We start from the raw sequence: 20,510 nt of genomic DNA on the forward strand, positions 1-20,510 counted from the left end.
ACTGAAATTACTAGACTGAACAGGACTATTGAAGATGGAAGATGGAATTAATATTGATAATGGAAGAATGGCTATTGAAATTATTGGACCTAACAGATTTGATGAGATGGATTAATCGATATGTTTATTTGGACTATGGCTATGACAACAAGATTATTATGGGATACTGATAATGGAAGAATGGCTACTGAAATTACTGGAAACAGGATTATTGAAGATGGAAGATGGAATTAACATTGATAATGGAAGAATGGCTATTGAAATTATTGGACCTAATAGATTTGAACGAGATGGATTAATCGACATGTTTATTTGGAGAAAAATTGAAAGATATATCTCTCAAGGAATTGAAACCTCTCTTTGACTTTTTGTGGAAAGAATAAAGTAATGTTTATGAGATTTGATGATTAATTAAGATAACTACTGGAGGAAAGTGATTTTATAATATAATTTAAGAGACAGGATTGTTATATATTGTAGACCTATAACTGATCTGCGACAAATCGGAAGTCAACATTTTATTTTATTCTTTATTTTTTTGTTTTGTTTTTTGTCTTTGAAAATTTGAATAAAAATTAATGATAAAAAAAAGATAAGCGCACAACAAATGTGCATGAGCGGGTTTTTTTATTTATAGGAAAACGTGTGCCCAAGATCAACAATGATTCCACTGGGATAGTCACAGACAGAGAAGCAGCCATTGCGCATGCTATTGAGAAAGCTATTCCAGTCTGTGCACATGTCCTTTGCTGGAACCATATTATAAAAGATGTAGAATTCTGGGTCTCTGCACATGAAGGAGGGAAAGGTGATCGGAATGTTTACACCAACAATATTCTTCAGCTTCTGGATAGTGAGAGTGAAGAGGAGTTTCTGAAATTGCTGCACAAATTGAAAGTAAAGTGGAGTGCAGGCTTCCTCAACTATTTTGATCAGAAGCTGAGAAAAGTTGTTATGACAAACTGTGGAAGATGGCTCTTGGAAAAAAGAGGGATTTATAAGGGAACCAGTGGCATTGCCACAAATGTATCTGAAAGCATGAATGCCATGTTCAAGAGGCTATGCAATGAGAAGGAACTGAACATGGATGAAATGGTTTTGGTTTTTTATTTCCTTCAGACATATTACCTAAAAGAAATTTTGAGAGGATTGTGAGGAATTGGAAATTGCCACCTCTTAGCAGAACATCATATCAGAAAATTAAATCCTGATACTAAACAGTTTCCAGTAGACTGTGTTCCTGTTGATGACATTGTGCATTTCATAAAGCAGGGAAAGATGGACATAGACCATGTGCCTGAACTTCAAAGAAAAGACCGTAAATCAAAGACTATGGAAGGTCTAGCAGATTTAATTGTAAAGCAAAACCACATATTCTTACAAGCACAGTCTGGCTCTTTCCTTATCAGAGGATTACGTGAGAAGGAATATGTGGTGAAATTATTTCCAAAAGAAACATGTTCTTGCAACAGTTCCAGGACATGCTACCATATTATGGCAGCACAGATGTCTGTAGGAAAAAGTCTTCATCTGACAAAGGTGATGTATTCTCTGAAGAAATTGAGGATGAGTGGACGAAAAGGAAAATCTGGAAGAAAGAAACCTAGACAAAAAGATGAGTTAACCATATTGGCTGCATCAGATTCCCTTCTGATGCACAGTTATACTACAACTGATACCTCCCAACAGAGAAATGAGAAAAATGAAAATCAAGCTGCTAGCAAGGAAAGGCAATTATCATCCTTTGCCTTTGATCTTGAGCAGGAAGCCCCCTATTTTTCAAGTACCCCTCAAAAACCTACTCAAGGAAAGCTGATGGGGAAAAAAGAACATGTTCCATGGGAATCTATAACATGCTATCCACGCATGAGAAATTCAACCATACAAAGGGTCTACATCAATGCAGATGACATGAAGTCTCTTCTGAATCAAAACTGGCTAGTTGACACTGTAATTGAGGGATCCCTAATTACTAGAACAAATCTAGAGACTGTGACAAGTACAGATGTTGATGTGTGTGTCTTCAGCCCATTTATTATGCGGTCCATGGAATTACAGGGATACACAGCAAGTGTTCATAACTTTGGCACAAACTTGGATGCTGTGATGAAGGACATCTGGCTCATCCCCACCAATGTACACAGTTCTCATTGGGTACTAATGATTGTGTTCTTCAAGTGGAAAATTATTCCGTATCTTGATTCCAAACATGGCATCTCCACCAAGTACACCAACATGCTGCAAACATTTATAGAGATGCAGTCAGCTTCAGCAATGAATTGGTCAGAGTGGATCATTCATGCACCTCTTGACATACCAGTTCAAATGGACTCTTCCAACTGTGGGGTGTTTGTATGTCTGTTTGCACATGTGCTGTGCAGTGGCTCTCCAATCCCCTTCCCAGTAGACATGGTCCCTGTACGGCAGTGGATTGCTACGGAACTGCTCAGCAAGAATGCATTACTTCCACAACCAAGAGCAACTCAGAGACAGCAGCAGAGAACAAAGAAACAAATAAATCAGAGTGTTGTGACAAATGAAGAACCCATACCACAGGCAAAAATGTTTTCCTCTATAACATGCTCTTGTCTAATGTTATATGATTATTTTCAGTGTTGATAAATACTGTTCTGTACTTGAAATGATCTTGCACGCCTACCTGCACAAAAGAGTAAACTTGTGTTCTATTTATTTTGCAAAATGTTTACAAAAATATTGGTTCAGTTGCTGCTATTTATACTATGTTACATTTATATCCTAATGTTGTTTTAGAATATATATATATATTTACACATATTTGTATACATTTAGTTCTTGCTATGTGTGTTTATTTTTTACTGGATTCATATTTTTCCAAAGAATATAGCTAATAACCCTGACATATGATTGCTTTGTTTTGTGATTTTGTTAATATACACTGGTACAGTGGTGTGGCATTTTTGGCAAAGGAGGTGGTATTATTATTATTATTATTATTATTATTATTATTATTCCCCAATGTAAACAGCAGGTGCAGGGACTAAAGCCCCCATGTCAGGACCCCACTAGGGATCAGCTGCCCTGCACCTTCAATTTAGTGTTGCAAACCTCATCGTGCAATTGTTTATTGTATGATTGGTATCTCATCTAGTTTGGCCCTCAGACTGGCAGTGGCTGTCCAAGGTCCTGTTCTCCAGCCTTCTTGCCTGAGAGCCTTTTGACTGGAAAGTTCTTCTGCCTCCACCTCGTGTGCTCTGCCCAATGAGTGGGATTCCCTCCCACAGGTTCCAGACTTTAATATCCTTGATTTTGAAAGTAGTTGTGTCAGAAACTCATTTCACAGAAAGCAAACTGATGAGGTTTGGCCCAGAACTTGAATACAAGACAGAGGTGGAGTCTGAGCCCAAGCACACAAGAGCACTTCTTTGAACCCAGTTTTTTTCCTGTGATAGCACATCTATTTCACAGAAAGCAAACTTTCTCTCCTCCTTCTGCCAGCCGACTTGCCCCTCCAATCTCTCTTTCTCTGTCTCCCAAATTCACCAGCCATTCACAACCTGGTAGCAGCACCAATAGTGCTGCTTAGTGGACCTACAAACAGCAAGAAAGGGTATTGCTGATCACCCCAGAGGTTCCTGGGTCATCCTGTGTTATCTCCCATTTCTCAACAAAAGGAGAGGCAGCAACATGTATGGTTGGTGAATTTTGGTAGGGCTGGCTGATTGGGAAGTTGCCGTTCTGGGCTGTTTTACGTAAAAGCGTATTATAGCCCGGAACAGGTATCGGAACGTGGTTTTCGTGGACGTTTTGTGTCTTATTGCATGCATCCCATGTAGTCATGTGGGACTGGTGAATTTGGTGGGTCTGGCTGATTGGAAAGTCGCCGTTCCGGGATGTTTTACATAGAAACGTATTATAGCCTGGAACGGGTATCGGAACGTGGGTTTCATGGACGTTTTGTGTCTTATTGCATGCATCCCATGTAGTTGTGTGGGACTGTGAATTTCAGAGGCCTGGCTCACTGGGAAGTCGCCGTTCCGGGCTGTTTCATTCTGTTCCAGAGTGCATTTTGGTTGTTAAATCATAGAATCATACAATCATAGAGTTGGAAGGGGCCTTGTAGGCCATTGAGTCCAACCCCCTGCTCACAACAGGAAATCCACAGCTAGAGCATCTCCCGCAGATAGCTGTCCAGCCTCTGCTTGAAGACATCCAGTGAAGGGGATCCCACCACCTCCCTAGGCAGTCGGTTCCATTGCCGAACTGCCCTTACTGTCAAGAAGTTCCTTCTAATGTCCAATCTGAATCTACGCTCCTGCAAAGGGTTAATAAAAATCCTATCGGAATGGTTTTTGTTCCTAAATGTTGTTCTCAAGTGTCTCTAACGCATCCCAGTGTTTTTGGCATCAATTTCTTTTATAAAGGCCCGTTCCGGCTTTTACACCATCCCGGCAATAATGCTGGAAAAACAGGAGTAGAAAAAGAGGAAGACCAAACAAGAGATGGACTGATTCCATAAAGGAAGCCACAGATCTGAATTTACAAGGCTGAACAGGGTAGTTTATAACAGATGCTACTGGAGGTCACTGATTCATAGGTTTGCCATATTTAACTTGAAAGCACTTAACAACAAATTAATTTCAGTAGAAGCTTTAAACGCGTGCCTTAGGCTGCAATCCTATTCCAAATTACTTGGGAATAATCCCAACTGAACTCAGTGAGTCTTACTTCTGAAGAGACATTCATACCATTGCTGTGCAATTCTCTCCCAGTGAAATACATGGGATTAAAAACACTTAAATTTGGAGGGCTTAACCCCACCACTTTTAAACTCACTAAAGATGGATTCCACCCCGGGTAAAAGAGGGAGAACAGTTTACCAGACACAGGCCCCTACTTTATCAGGCCTGACCCTGATAAATGGCTGCCCATCGGACGAGAAGGGCAAAGTCCTCCTCCAACGGTTTGCCCTTTCGCCTCAAGAGAGCACTGCTCACCGTATAGTAGCTCAGGCCGCCCGTGATCACCACCATAAACAACGTTTTGGTACGCCGGAAATAGGTGCTGGGGTTCTCGGACAAGTTCTCCACCGACACCGCTGCTCTCCTCATCTCGGCGACTTTTCGCAGAGGCCTCTTCCTTTAAAGACCGGCACCCGCAGCCGACTCTGAGCGCCCGCCTCCGGGGCGTGGCAACAGCACCGTATCTCCAGACACCGTTTGCATCACAACGAGTGGGCAGCACCATTCTTTCGTCAAACAGGTAAGGAAGGCGGGATTAACAGCAGCAAGTCAGTAGGGAGAAATTCAGCTTGTCCCGGAATAGCGATAGAAGAGTGGGGAGACACCTGCTGAACTCCTGCCTGTGGTGCAGCCCCAAACACACGAATCCACCATTGTACTTCTCAAGCATGTATACCCCAGGGCCCTCATACGTATTCACATGCGCACGATGCCTGTTTGTTTATTTCCTTTCTATCCCACCTTTTCTCCAAGGAGCTCAGGGTGGTGTATGTGGTTCTCTCCCTCTCCATTTTAGCCTCACAACAACCTGCTTTCTGTGCATCTCTATGCCTTTTCTTAACGCTTCCTCGCTCCCGTGAGCGCTTGACTCCTAGCGCTTGACCCTCCCCTTCTCCCGCGCTTGCTTTTGTGAAACCGAAAGGGGTGGCGAGGGCGCCTGGCTCTGTCCTCCCCTGCCCTCGCCGTTGATCTGGCAGGAAAGCAGTTAAAAGCGCCGAGTTCCTGTATCGTACATTTATCTAGAGAGGCCTGGAAGAAAGGACTGCAATAACGGCGGAGAGCCGGCTTGCACCCATAGAGGGAAGTGCCTGGTGGGGTTGCGTCGAGCCAGCGGCTGCCTCCCTCTGAAAAGCAGGGGGAAACTAGACTAGAAGTGGCGGTGGGCGGAGCGCTTCCTACCGAGGAGCTACGGGCCCAGGACCCTGTTTAAGGGGCAGTGAAGGCGGGCAAAAGGGCAGGCTGTGCTTAGAGAAACCGAAACGAAGTGCGAAGATAGATAAGAACATAAGAAGAGCCTGCTGGATCAGGCCAGTGGCCCATCTAGTCCAGCATCCTGTTCTCACAGTGGCCAGCCAGGTGCCTGGGGGAAGCCCGCAAGCAGGAACCCGAGTGCAAGAACACTCTCCCCTCCTGAGGCTTCCGGCAACTGGTTTTCAGAAGCATGCTGCAATAGAACTTATTGCCCAGCTGAACTGGAGCTATTGCCGGTGCCTACGATTATTTCTTAAGGCAAAATCTAAAATGGTTGTCTTTTAAGGGTCCCCTCGATGCAAAACGCTCTTGTGAAATACTACCGCCTGGTTGTTATTTTATGAGTTTGAAGCGCTCTCTATTTACCTTCTCTTGCCTGCTTGAGGCATCTAGATTTATTTCTAACAACGTTATTCAGTGCTTGGCACGTTTTAGGCATACTGTAATTAATTTAAATTACAGGGGAACTCTCAGTTCTCCCCTGCCCTCGCAGGTGATGTAAAACAGTTTCCGTTGTGCAATTCATATATTTCCTGAACATACTGAAGCGGAAAATTCCACCTCTGAGGGTCATTGTTAGTGGTATGTAGATAAGATGGAAGGGGACGGGTGTTGCAAAAGGACAGGGCAGACAAAAGATGAGTATGTGCTTTCTTACTTCCCTGTAATGGATAATTACCTGGTGAATCACAGAACCAGGTGGACACGGGAAACAGGTAAAGCCCCTTCCCTTGGGACACATGACTGTACACTGTAAAAACCTATAAAAGGCCCTCAATTTAGGGAAGAAGGCAGTCTTCCGTCATAGCACATGCTAGCAGGGACTCCTTACAATTGTAAGTACAGTAGGGCCCTGCTTACCGGCGCTTCGTTTTCCAGCATTCTGCTAATGCGGCAGCTTTCAATTCCCCACTTTAAAGCCAGTATTGAGCTTTTGTAGCATTTTTGCGTCATTTTCGCTCAATGCACCCATTATTCTCAATGAGTTCTGCTTTAAGGCAATTTCCGCTTTACGGCGGCAGTCTGGAACGGAACCTGCCATATAAGCGGGGCCCGCCTGTATAATAAACAGCTGTAAGCTTCAACCTGCCTCAATGTGGTTTCCTGGACAAGGACTTGATTAAGGAGAAAATTCTACAACAATGCATGCATATTAATTGTTCACTACTTGACTTTGTATGAGAAGGGTGCTGAATAGGGTTGCCAGGTTCATGGCTTGAGACTGATTCTGTATCTTTAGGAGAAGAGAAAGTCAGCCAGGTGCAGGAGACCAGGCCTGGCAACGAAGAGGTCTTCTGTATCTTTAAAAGTTGTGCAGAGGGCAGGGAGGATTCCACCTTGTGGTTTTTCCCATTACAGGGTTGCAAGAACACCTGCACTTGGCTGACTTCCTCTTCTCCTAAAGGTACAGGATTAGTCTCAGGCCATGAACCTGGCAACCCTAGTGCTGAACCCACCCACCCCAGCCTCCTTCATAGTGTTAATGACAGAGGGGAAAACATGCAGACGTTTGCTTTCTGAATATAAGCTCATGTGGTTTGGCCTAATGTGACTTGATGAAAGTCGGCTATTGTAGAAACTGAGCAATGAACACGGTCATACCTCAGGGCATCTCCTGGACTAGGCAAAATATCCCCATTTCTTGACAGACCTCTCGGGAGAGGGTGAATGTTTCATGCTTGTCAAAGCAGCCTTAAAACTTTCGGTTGTTTCCATTCTAATGTCTAATTGAGGCATAGTGAATGGTTTTCAGTAGATGTGGAATTGTCACTTTTGAGGAGGAATTACAGATGTAGCCTTGCCATCGGCTCCATCAGGATTTTGCCTTCCAACCCTTTTGAATATGGCACCCCCTGGTGTATAGAGTATATGCAGAAGTGTGTCTGTCTCCGCTTGCACTGCTGTGTGAACAAGCTGGGCATTACTCCTTTGCTATATATGTGAAATCTGAGTGTAGTCCAGTGTAGGAGAAATAAGGAAAACAATAAAGCTAATTATAAGAATGAAACAGGCACAACAAACCATCTAAGCCTAAAGAAAATGTGCAACTAAATAGTTTTTGGCCAGGTGTGAAAGCCTTCTGAAAAATATGCCTTGACTTGCCTGAGATAGGGGGAGAGAAGGGGGTCAAGTAAAACCTCTAGGATTGGAGTGCCACCATGTGAGCACCTCTACAAAATAGTCTGTGCATCTTTAAATGGAGCCTCAATGAAAGAAGGAATATGAAGCAGGGCTAAATGGCAGGAGATGATCACTACCCTTTTGATGGCTTAAGAAAACTGAACTTGTCTGTTTTTTTAAAAAAAATTGAATGTCATCTGTTCCAGCTGTCTGCAGGAATGGAAGGTTTACAAATGGGGGAGAGAAGGTGGCATTCAGAATTAAAACCACCTCATCCGGAAACCTGGCAATCCCTCATGAGTGTACAGCAACAATTCATGACTCAAATTAACCATACTTTTACGTCCTGTAACTTTGCACTAGGTTTGGTTTGATAAGAACAGTGGTTAAGACGCAAACATAAATAAATACATAGTGTGGAAACCTGTGTTTTTGGAGTGTTTATTCATCAATAGCAACACAACTATGGCCACAATCAAAATTTGGCTATCAAAATAACTGTGTGTGCTTCTATATGATCCCTGTAGGAAAATGGGTTATCTCTATAGGGAAGTTGTAGGAGCTCTCTGAGGAGAACTGGGAGAGGATTTTTTTTCCAGAAGAGATTTTATTCATTCCAGTAAGTGCAGCTTACTCTTTTTTTAAAAGAAGCATCTCTGAAACAATTTCTCTTGTAGAGGTAATCAAATGTGCATTATAAGAATAAATATTTACTTATATAAATGGTAGATATTGAGTTACAGATAATCAGCTCTAGATCACAGTGGATGAAAGTAGGCCAGACAAAAAGATGTCAAGACTGGATATTGACTATATACTACTATTTTATTGTTATTTAGTATTATTTTATTAACGAATTGCTTTTCAAATAAATCTCACGTCCCAATGGCTTCATATAAATTTTAAATAGCATTGGAGACAATATAGTGCCCTGCTGCAGCCTATAGCTCAAGAGCTATGTATTTCATGTATTGTAATTGTATTTTAATTGTATTTTAATTTATGTGAATGTTTTTGTGATCTTTATTTTATTATGCATGTGTTCATTTTTATTGTATACCACCTTGAGTGCCCTATTACAGGGTAGAAGGGCGGGATAGAAATATTTTAAATAAATAAATAAATAAGAGCCAGGGAGCTGAGAAACACTAAGCCAATTCTATCTTCTGGAACTGTCCCTGGAGATAAGAACAGAAAAGCGTCCCGTCCCCCCCCCATACCCATCTGCCATAGATGGTCCAGGAGGATACCATGGCTGATAATATCAAAAGCCAATGAGAAAGTGAGCAGAAACAGCAAGGTCTTGCATGCCAGGTACCCCTCCCCCATAAAGGTTGTTACAAGTGCTCTGACTAACCCCCACTTTGGTTCATTTGGAGTCGAAGGGGTGGCAAGGCCCTGGAGTATTCTGGACTACATTTCCCACCCCACACACCCTGACTTCTGACTCATTGTGCCTTCCTAAGTACTGTAAAATGAGGACAAGAAGCATGGACCATCTTTTGGCAGTTTCGGAGGAACGTGAAGACACAACCTCCTGGCCTGGGCGCCCTTGCTTCTGCCTTTTCTCAGGTGGCACAGGTCTGAGGCCTAAACATTGGGGGGGGGGAGTAGGGGTGCAGAAAACATGTGTAATAAATTTAATTATTTGTGAAAAATGTAGGATGGGAGCAGAAAAAAATTAGGGGGGGAGATGCCATGCTACAGGCCTGGCAGTTCTTAAGTAGCTCCAGGGAAGGTGAGGGATGGGCTGTCCCAGCGGTACTCTTAGGCTGTTGATGGTTCTCTCAAGAGCCAATGGTATGTTGTCCTCCCTGGCCTTGCTTTCCTCATTTTAAAAGAATAAGGTGAAATAAAAAGGGTTTGACATGTGCTGTTGCCCCCCCCCAGCGAAATGTTTCCAAGCTATCTATGTCAATGAGTGGGGATAGTCCACATGCTTCAGAACTCTTGTTTTGGACAGTGTTAGTGCTTAGATTCCAGGAGTCATTCTTCTGCTTGTTAAAACACACACACAATGGCAGTGTTTGACATCAGATAAATTATGGTTTATTATGCGAGGAACATGGCTGCTATACAAATAAATTCTGTTATCTCAATTTTAAGTTGAGGAATTCTTGAATAGATAAATAATTATCTATTTCTGTTAGTTATGGACACAACCCAGCCCAACTTAATCATTAACTTGTATACCTTCCAAGGGGCTCGGGCTGAGAGACAGAGCTTGTCCAAGGCCATCTCTTCAGTTCATGGCAAGATAAGGCTATAGCCATGTCTTGAGCTCATGGCTAGGTGAGTAAAAGTTAAAAGTTCCCAGGCTGTGTTAACGGGGCATGCAAGTCTCCAGGCCCCATAAACGTAAATGTATCTCTGTGTTTGTGTGTTTACATAATGCATACATTTACACTCCATTGGCTCTTGTTACAGTAACTATTGCCTTATTAAATAGGAAACCAGTTTTCCAGCTTTTAACTGGCAACTTTGGAGGGTATGAAGCTGAAGTATAGACAAATTACTTGCCCAAAACAATGAAGAGAGGTCATTTTCAGAAATGTCCCTCAAATTAAACAAAATATTTTTATCCAAGTTTTTTACATTATTGGCCTAGAAATTGTATTTATATGTGTGTTATTGTTGATGTTTTCATTGTTAAATCACTTGAGTCTGTTTCATGGGAAGCGATAAACGAACAAACATACATGTTATTGTTTAATTTATCTCTCACATTTGCATACCACCTTTCCTCCAAGGAGTTCAGAATGGCAAACTATTTATTTGTGTATTTAAAATATTTTATCCCATCTTTCTATCTTTAATAAGGAAAAGAAAAAAATAAGGATAGCCAGTTGTAAGGATAGCATGAATAATGATAGCCGAAAGTGGTGAGAGTGTCCTTGCACTCAGGTCCTGGTGTGGACTTCCCATAGGCATCTACTGTAGTTGGCCACTATATGAACAGGATACTGCACTAGATGGGTCACTGACCTGATCCAGCAGGATTCTTCTTATAAACTTAGTAGACAGCAATAGTATCTCTTTTTTCATATGGATGGCATTTTGGTAGAGATGGCAAAATCATTTCCCCTGAACTTCGCTGGTCTGCTACTACTAACACTACAAGATGGTGCTGACCAGGAGGATCTGTTGCCTTCATGTCCTCATGTAAGCTTCCCAGAAGCATTTCTCTGACAGCTGTTGGAAACAGAATGATGGACCTTTCTTCTGATCCAGCAAACCTCTGCTTTCTTATGTTCTTACCTGCCAATACTTCTCCTCGCACTAATCCTGCTGTGTACCATAAGCCAGTGACAGCACATATCCTTACCTAACCTGCTTTTTCCCTAGTCCAGTCAGACACTTAAGGCAATATTCTCAGTCTTTTTGAACCCCAACCCAGTTTAAAATTACTCCCCCTCCCCTCCCTAGCAGTAGCCTGCATCCCCAGTTATCTGTCAGCAAGACTCTTTTTTCTTACGTTTGTGTCTTCTAATATTTCTTCCCCCACTCATCCACCACTCTTGTTGCTGTGTCCCATGAGCCAAGGACAGTGCATACTACATGGGGAGCACAATTTGGTAAAAATCATCTGCATAGAGACTTATTTTACATTCTTCCCATCCTATTTTAACTCCATTTATTAATCTGTTAGATTGAATGGCTTCTGCCAAAGGTTCTACAGATAATGCAAATAACAGAGGTGAAAGTGAACACCCCTGTTGGTAGCCCTGTTTTACCAAAGCTGTATGAGTTTGATATATTTTCAACACATTTCTATATCTATCCACTCAGTAGTCCTATTGATTTCAATGTTGCTAGGTAATTATATATAGGATTGCAGCCTTAGTGAACATAAGCTTGATAGCTTTCATTGGAGCTACTATGTGCATATATTTTAAACAGGAGCCTTGTACCCTAATCCTAAACATGCAAACATGGGTGTCATTGATATAGGACACTGGGAACAATGTCCTGTAGGACCCTGTAGAGTTGCGTTGCGGAACGGAGAGTATTGAGCGAGCTTGTGTGTGTGTGTTTGAATCTTTGCAAAGATTCTACCTTCCCTGCAAATTAGTCAGACAGAGACTTTAAGCTTTAAAATAAGAAACAACTACTTTATTCTGGAAGTACATGCTTGACAGGAAAGAGTCCTATATCTAGCTAACTAGCTAAGTTGGAGCAGCAAGCGCTGCGCCCAGTGCTTGCCCTCATGCTGGAGGAGAGGGAGAGACAAAGGAAAGATGTCTGCTCCCCTCTTGAGGGAAGAAGAAGACTGGGAAGGAGGGAAGGAACTGGATCAACATCCTTTGCATATCAGTCAAGCAGGAAGGGAGAGACAGCAGGAGATCAAAGGGATAGGTATAGCCTAGCAACCAAGAGGTCTCCTCTCTTGCTACCCTTTTTAACCCCATGCAGCCTCAGCCCACAAGTTGGAGTTGAACCTCATACATTCCGACAATTGATAAATTTATTTCTACTCGTAGTGTCTCACTGTGGAAATGATAGCTAATACCTATGCAAATTTCAGAGAATCTAATAGTCTTAATTAAAAATCAAACAAATATAGGCAGGTTTGTTGTATTCAGGTTTGCTGAACTCAAGAAAGTTGACTTTCAAATGTATTTTGTCTGCTTCACTTGCTCTCTTACTGTGTGGTTGCAATATGCTGAACTATACTCTTTTCATGCTGAAAAAGTTATCTTAATTTGTGTAAAGGAATAAAAGGGTATAGTTTGTGAGAATAAAGATCTGTTCTTGCTTCTTTAGGCCTCAGAAACAGATCATGGTTTAGCTTTTGGAGAAGGGCTGTAGTTCGGTGGTAGTGCATCTGCCTTGCGTGCAGAAGGTCCAAGATTCAATCCCCAGCTTCACCAGGTAAGGCAAAAAGAAAACCCTGTCTGAAATCCTGAAGAGCTGCTGTCAGTCAGTGTAAACAGTACTGAGCTAATGGTCTGACTTGGTATATGGCACTTTCCTATGTGGTCCACTAAGCAAGAAGCTATTTTCACCAACATAGATAACTGCTAGACAACATGGACAATTGCTAATGAGGCCCACCATGAAGATTAAATTGGGATGGAAGTATGATCAAAAGTGATTTTATTCCAAAATGTGTCATTGACCTGTTTGGCTGAGTGATGCCAGGATTTGAGAGAAACCAAGATATTGAGCATAACAGTTTAATGGCTGATCTCCAAATATGTGGTGATTATTGGACATGTAGGGGGGCCCAAATGAGGTCAGCACCCAGAGATCACTGGATGAGAGAATATTTTAACTGTTTATAGAAAGGTTTTTACTATAACTGCTGTTAGGATATTTTAACTCTTTTTAGAATGTTTTTTAAAAACATGTTTTGTTGAGGATGTGTTTGCAGGACTGTAAGACCATTTACCTCCTCTAGGATGCACATCTTAATGTAGTGAGCGGGATTGAGAGTGTCAAAGAAGCTGAGAGCAATACCATCAGGAGTCTAGACCAAGAGGCTAGTCTCCTAGCAGGGGCACCCAAACCAGAATAGTGAAAGCTGAGACACCAGATGAAGATGTATCCAGACTCAGAGGAAGGCAATAGTAAACCACCTCTGAATACCTCTTACCATGAAAACCCTATGGTCGGAGTATCCAAAATGCAACACGAGATAGTGCTGAAAGATGAGACCCCCAGGTCAGATGGCACTCAATGAGCTACTTGGGAAGAATAACAGTCAAGTACAAGTAGCGCTGTAACTAATGATGCTGTTGGCCGAATGGAAGCCCAGAGGCTGATGTGCACAGGTGCAAAAGGAGAGTCCAGAGTTGTACAACTTATACAATAGGAACATGGAATGTGAGAAGCATGAACCAGGGAAAGTTAGAAATTGTCAAGCAAGAAATGGAACGTATCAACATTACAATACTTGGCTCGAGTGAATTAAAATGGATGGGAATGGGACACTTTCAATCAGGCAACTACAAAATATTTTATGCAGGAAATGAGAAATTAAAAAGAAACGGTTGCTTTAATAGTGAGAAGTGATGTAGCAAAAGCAATTAGGAGCTATAACACAAGGTCTGAGCAAGTGATATCAATGACATTTAACGGGAAACCTATTAACATAACCATCATCCAAGTCTATGCTCCAACAGCAAATGCAGAAGAAGAGGAATTGGAGAGATTGTATGCAGAAGTACAGGAAGAAATTGATCACACACCACCAGAACGAAATGTTCTGATAATGATGGGGGACTGGAATGCAAAAGTAGGGAACAAAGAACTAGGAATTGTGGGAAAATGTGGCTTAGGAGATAAAAATGAAGCAGGAGAGAGACTTATTGACTTCTGTGAAGCCAATTATTTGTTTCTTGCAAACACATTTTCTGAGCAACCAAAAAGATGACTAGTTAGTTAGTTAGTTATTGTTACAGTCATAGACCAGAAAGTTGATGTAAAAGCTATGTACAATTTTAACAGAATATACAGAATATACAAAGACAGCAATCATAATAAAAAACAGTAAAAACTATGGAACAATAAAACAATTACATGGAATAGCAGGAACATCTGAGGGGGTAAATACGCTCCGAGCTAATTGGGCCGCAAAAATGTATTTAGCTGCTAGCAGGGTATTATCTCTGCTAGCCGCTGACAAAAGATAAGAAAGTAGGCGGTCAAGCGGTTTATGAGGAAATTTGTTTATAATAGGAGTTATAAATTTAAAACAAATATCATCATATAAAGAACACTCAAAGACGACGTGAAATAAGGTTTCTATAGCACTGACACCACATGGGCATAGACGATTTGCATAAGGAATGCGCTGGAATCTCCCTTCTAGTAAGGCAGAATTTAGACAGTTGAATCTAGCCTTCATAAAGGCTAGACGATATTTAGGGATCGTGAGGTATTCCAGATAGGGGGCACTGAATAGTGGCGCAAAACTTAAACCAAAGTGAATAGGGGAACAGGTCAAAGTGGCTGCGGTGATGGATTTTTGAAAGTCCATGTCACTGATACGCGTCAGGATTGAAAGCTTAGCTGACTTTGGATCCTGAGATGCCAGATGTTCAATTGAGAGGCCAATACTTGCAAGATAATTTGTAAAAATTTTGGCCCATTTTGAAATGAAAGGATCTTCCCAAAGTAAAGGGAGATAACCAGACAAATAATCATATGACATTTTAAACCAAAATTTTAGAGCTGCCATCCAAACTTGGGACTTAAGTGAAGCTAGACCAGTTTCTAACCTGAGGACCGCCGATGGAACACATCTAGGAACACCTAGAATTTGTCTAAGAAATAGGGATAGAACAGCCTCCATTGAGGAATTGAAAGCGCCAATCCATAAGGGTACCCCATAAAGAAGTTGGGAAATAGTTTTAGCTCTAAAAACCTTAATGGCAGCCGGAATATATTGTCCTCCTTTAGTGAAGAAGAACCTTTGGATGCCATTGGCTGAATTTCGAGCGGTAGAGGTGTCTCCTCTAATATGGGGCGTCCAAGACAGTGATGAGTGAAATAATAACCCAAGGTATTTAAAATGGGAAACCTGTTCAATTTTGTGGGTATTGATTATCCATTCATGAGTAGGAGAATGTTTAGCAAAAGCTAATATCTTGGTTTTAGAAAAATTTATAATCAATTTATTTTCGTGACAATAGCTCATAAAAGATCTAATTAAGCGTTTGAGACCTACTTTAGATACAGATAAGAGAACAGTGTCATCTGCATACAATAACAGTGGACAGTGCAGATTCGCTAGTTTGGGGGGGTGAAAATCCGGGGATTGACAGTAAAGAGACAAGTCATTCATAAAAAAATTGAATAATAACAGGGCAAGAATGCAACCCTGTCTAACTCCTTTTGATGTATTAATAGGATTTGTAAGGTGTCCTTCACAACTTCACCTAACACGAAGGGATGTGAGGTGATGCAGTCGGCTAATTAGAAACAGGAGTCGCTTATCAATTGTGGTTTTAGCAAATTTTGCCCATAGTATCTCTCTGGGGATGGAGTCAAAGGCCGATTTCAAGTCGACAAAGGCAACAAACAAGCCATTCCCCCAACGGTTCTTATATTTTTCAGCTACGTGGTTTAAGATCACACAGTGCTCAATCCCAGACCTCCCTTTCCTGAAAGCTGCCTGCTCCCTCCCGAGAATGTTTTCCTCCTCTAACCAAGAGGAGAGTTTCCCTTTTAAATAGCAAGCATAGAGTTTACCGATGATGGAAAGGAGGCTAATTGGGCGGTAATTTGCAGGGTCCTCATTGTTCCCTTTTTTAAATATAGGGATTACTATGGATTCAAGCCATGACTCAGGAATACGTCCCGAGTTATTGATTAAAGTAAAGAAGTTTGCAAGGAGAGGGGCCCACCAAGCTTGGTGGGTTTTCAGCATTTCAGAAAGAATATTATCGGAACCAGGGGCTTTGCCGAGTTTCAAGCAGGCAATCAATACGGCAATTTCTTTTTGAGTTACTGGTGGCCATGTGGGAAGATTTATTGGATTATCAAGAAGGCCTGCGTTTACAGTCTCATTACAAGTAGAGAAATATTTTTCCCAAAGATGTGGAGATATGTGGCAGGGGGCCGGATTTAATGGTTTCATAGAGCCAGAAACAATCCCCCAAAAACATTGTGAATTTTTTGTCCTGGAAGCTTGGATTAAAGCTTTCCAGTCTTCATGCATCACCTGTCTTTTTTTGGTGACTATCATTTGCTTGTATTTCTTTTTGATAGTGAAATACTCAGAGGGGAGGGTAGTTAGATTTAGCTGTCGATAATGGTGATATATCCGTCTCAACTGTCTCTTGACACCAAGGCAATCCTTATCAAACCATCTGGGAGTACCAGGGAAGGAAGGGGCCCTTAAAGAAGGTGATGATGTTGTAAAAGTGGCTTTGAGGTTTAAAATTAAAGAGTTATACGCCATCAACACTAAATGTGGATCGGTGGCAATACTGATCACCTTCTGCAAGGACAAAGCAGAGGGGGAATTGAGAAAGGAGGTCAGTTTTGAGGCCACAATGGGAGTCCAAAAGGTCCTTTTATGAGTGGAATAATTTAGATTGGCCATTGGATTGTGGGTAAGGAGCAATCGACCCATTACTGGTAGATATATAGAAAAAGTAAGGGGAAGGTGATCGCTGTCCTGTCTAAAGCCAACAGAAAAGTTTGAAATGAACTTGAAACAAAAAATGTGAAATTAAGACATAATCGATGACACTACATCCTAGACCAGAAATGTAGGTGAATTCCGCACAAGGATCTATCTGGTTGTGGCCATTCAGCATTGTTAGGTTGTGGCTGGCAAGGAAACGGTTTAAACATATACCCCCATAATTTATCTTAAGATCCTTAGAGGACCGGACATAGGGTGGTAAGTTGGGGGTAATGTCCTCGCCCCCCCAGAGGTTTGATGCAAATAGTGCATCATTGTGAGGGCCAGACCTGGCATTGAAGTGACCCATCACAATACAAAGCGCTCTGGGGAATTTAGCCTCAAGTGATGTTAAATATTTGGCAAGGTCATCCCAGTCCTGGTCAGTTTGTGCCCTAGAAGAGTGGGGGGGGAATGTAAACATTTACTAACAAAAAAGAAATTATACTAAAAGATAATAAGACAGCCTGGGCAATATTTTTGCAAGCAAATAAACTTGAGGAACGGGCTGTTACAGAGGTAGAGATGAGTATGGCTAGACCTCCTTTGGGTCTGCCTTTAGAATTGGGTAGGGAATAGGACGCCGGTGAGCATAAACAAGAAAAGCCGTCCACTGATAATTTTTGTAAGCTCCACGTCTCCTGTAAAAAGATTAAATCAAATTTGTTCAGAAAAGAAATAAAATCTGAATTCTTTTGTTTAGCATTCCACCCTGCAATCAAAAAGATGACTGTACACGTGGACATCACCAAATGGTCAATATAGGAATCAAATTGATTATATAATTCACAGCAGAAGATGGAGAAGTTCCATACTTTCTGGAAAAAAACAAGACCAGGAGCAGACTGCAGTACAGATCATGAACTGGTCATATTGAAAATCAGAGTAAAGCTAAAGAAGAAGAACAAAGCAATCATAATGCCAAAATACAATTATAACATCCCAGAAGAATATAAAGATCAAATAAGGAACAGATTTGAGGCTTTATACTTAGTTGATAGAGAACCAGAAGAACTATGGATTGAAGTCAGAGACATTACCAGGGAAGAATGCAAAAAGACAATACCTCTAGTTTAAAAGAAAGACCTCAATGGATGACTAAAGAAACTCTTTAAATTGTTAAAGAGAGAAGGAAAGCAAAAGCAAAAGGAGACAGAAACACAGTTAGAACCCTAAATGCAACAATACAGCGATTAGTACATAGGGACAAAGAGAACTATTACAATATTTATTGTATGGAAATAGAAGAGGACAACAAACAAGGTAGAGCACACTGACTGACTGAGATAAAATAAAAGGAAGATGGAAGCAATACACTGAAGAACCATATGAAACAGATACAAGGATGACAGATTCATTCATGGAGGAACCATATGATAAAAAAACCAGAAATGATAAAATGTGAGGTGAAAGCTGCTCTTAAAATACTTGGAAGAAACAAATCACCAGGAACCGATGGCATACCAGTAGAGTTGCTACAAATTACTGAGACAAGCTGTTCAAAGTTTGAAAAAAAAATTTCAACAAATATGGAAAACAAAAAAATGGCCAACAGACTGGAAGCATTCAATATACATCCCAATTCCAAAGAAAGGTTATCCCAGGGAATGCAGTAACTATCAAACTATTGCCTTAATATCCCATGCAATTAAAGTAATGCTCAAGATACTACAACAAAGGCTCTTACCATATATGGAGCGAGAAATGCCAGATGTCGAAGCTGGATTTAGAAAGGGAAGAGGCACCAGAGATCATATCGTAAACATATGTTGGATAATGGAATGGACCAAGGAATTTCAGAAGGAAATCACCCTGTGCTTTATAGATTACAGCAAAGCCTTTGACTGTGTAGATCATGAAAAACTATGGAATGCTTTAAAAGAAATGGGGGTGCACAGCATCTGATTGTTCTGATGCACAACCTATACTCTGGACAAAAGGCTACTGTAAGGACAGAATATGGAGAAACCGATTGGTTCCCAATCACAAAGAGTTTGAGACGGGTGTATTTTATCACCTATTTGCAGAGCTTGGAAAGTTACTTTTTTTGAACTACAACTCCCATCAGCCCCAGCCAGCATGGCCACTGGATTGGGCTGATGGGAGTTTTAGTTCAAAAAAGTAACTTTTCAAAGCTCCGCCTATTTGTTTAATCTATATGCAGAACATATCATACGGAAAGTCGGATTGGACCAAGATGAAGGAAGCATGAAAACTGGAGGGAGAAATATCAATAATTTAAGATATGCGAACGATACCATACTACTAGCAGAAACCAGTAATGATTTGAAATGAATGCTGATGAACGTGAAAGAGGAAAGCACAAAAGCAGGACTACAACTGAACATCAAGAAGATTAAACTAATGACAACAAAAGATTTATGTAACTTTAAAGTTGACAACGAGGACATTGTACTTATCAAGGATTATCAATACCTCGGCACAGTCATTAACCAAAATGGAGACAATAATCAAGAAATCAAAAGAAGGCTGGGACTGGGGAGGGCACTATGAGAGAACTAGAAAAGTTCCTCAGATGCAAAGATGTATCACTGAACACTAAAGTCAGGATCATTCAGACCATGGTATTCACAATCTCTATGTATGGATGTGAAAGTTAGACAGTGAAAAAAGCGGGTAAGAGAAAAAATGTGGTGTTGCAGGAGAGGTTTGCACATACCATGGACCATGAAAAAGACAAATAATTGGGTGTTAGAAGAAATTAAACCAGAACTATCACTAGAAGCTAAAATGATGGAACTGAAGCTGTCATACTTTGGACACATAATGAGAAGACAGGATTCACTAGAAAAGACAATAATGCTGGGAAGAAGAGAAGGGAGTAGAAAAAGAGGAATACCAAACTGTTGGAAATGGGGCAAGAGCAACTCCTCTTTTGTTTATGTTCCAGAAGAGAGATAGAGCTAGGGTCCTTCAGATGGATAGGCTTGTTTACCTTTACCTGCGATGCTCTGACTTCCTTCTGTCGCTAGACGGTTACATCTTTTAGGGAAGTTTACCTGCCCCTTCTCCTTCTGCCCTCTCTCTTCCTTTCTTCTCTGACTGTCTGGGAGAGAGGAGACATCCTTTTGTCTCTGCTCTCTCTCCTAGCCATGGGGCTAACTCCCACACCTGGGCATTACGCCTCCAACTTAGATAGTTAGAACTAGGTTTGCCTTTCTATCTACTATGTATTTCTATAAATAAAGTAGCTTTTCTTATTTTACTAAGTCTCAAGTCTCAGTGATCCTGATGCAGGGTAAAAGCTTGCTTTCTTAGGT

General features: G+C 41.3%; 1 protein-coding gene and 1 long non-coding RNA gene across 3 annotated transcripts in view; one reads left to right on the forward strand and one right to left on the reverse strand.

Moving 5' to 3' along the window:
- TMEM254 (transmembrane protein 254) overlaps window positions 1-5,119 on the reverse strand; it is a 41,246-nt gene extending 36,127 nt beyond the window's left edge. The window contains exon 1 of one of the 2 annotated variants that reach the window (XM_061634939.1): window positions 4,977-5,119. In XM_061634939.1, the coding sequence (XP_061490923.1) occupies window positions 4,977-5,090 (114 nt within the window). In that variant the 5' untranslated portion in view covers window positions 5,091-5,119. The remainder of the gene's footprint in view (window positions 1-4,976) is intronic. The other variant, XM_061634938.1, reaches the window with a different exon arrangement.
- On the forward strand, window positions 5,003-20,455 carry LOC133388726 (uncharacterized). Its single transcript, XR_009763892.1, has 3 exons — window positions 5,003-5,241; window positions 12,858-12,965; window positions 17,933-20,455. It is a non-coding gene; the product is annotated as an uncharacterized LOC133388726 (long non-coding RNA).
- The last annotated feature ends 55 nt before the right edge of the window (window positions 20,456-20,510 follow it).

Source organism: Rhineura floridana, chromosome 7 (assembly GCF_030035675.1).
Source record: "Rhineura floridana isolate rRhiFlo1 chromosome 7, rRhiFlo1.hap2, whole genome shotgun sequence".
In the NCBI taxonomy this organism is placed as follows: Eukaryota; Metazoa; Chordata; class Lepidosauria; order Squamata; family Rhineuridae; genus Rhineura; species Rhineura floridana.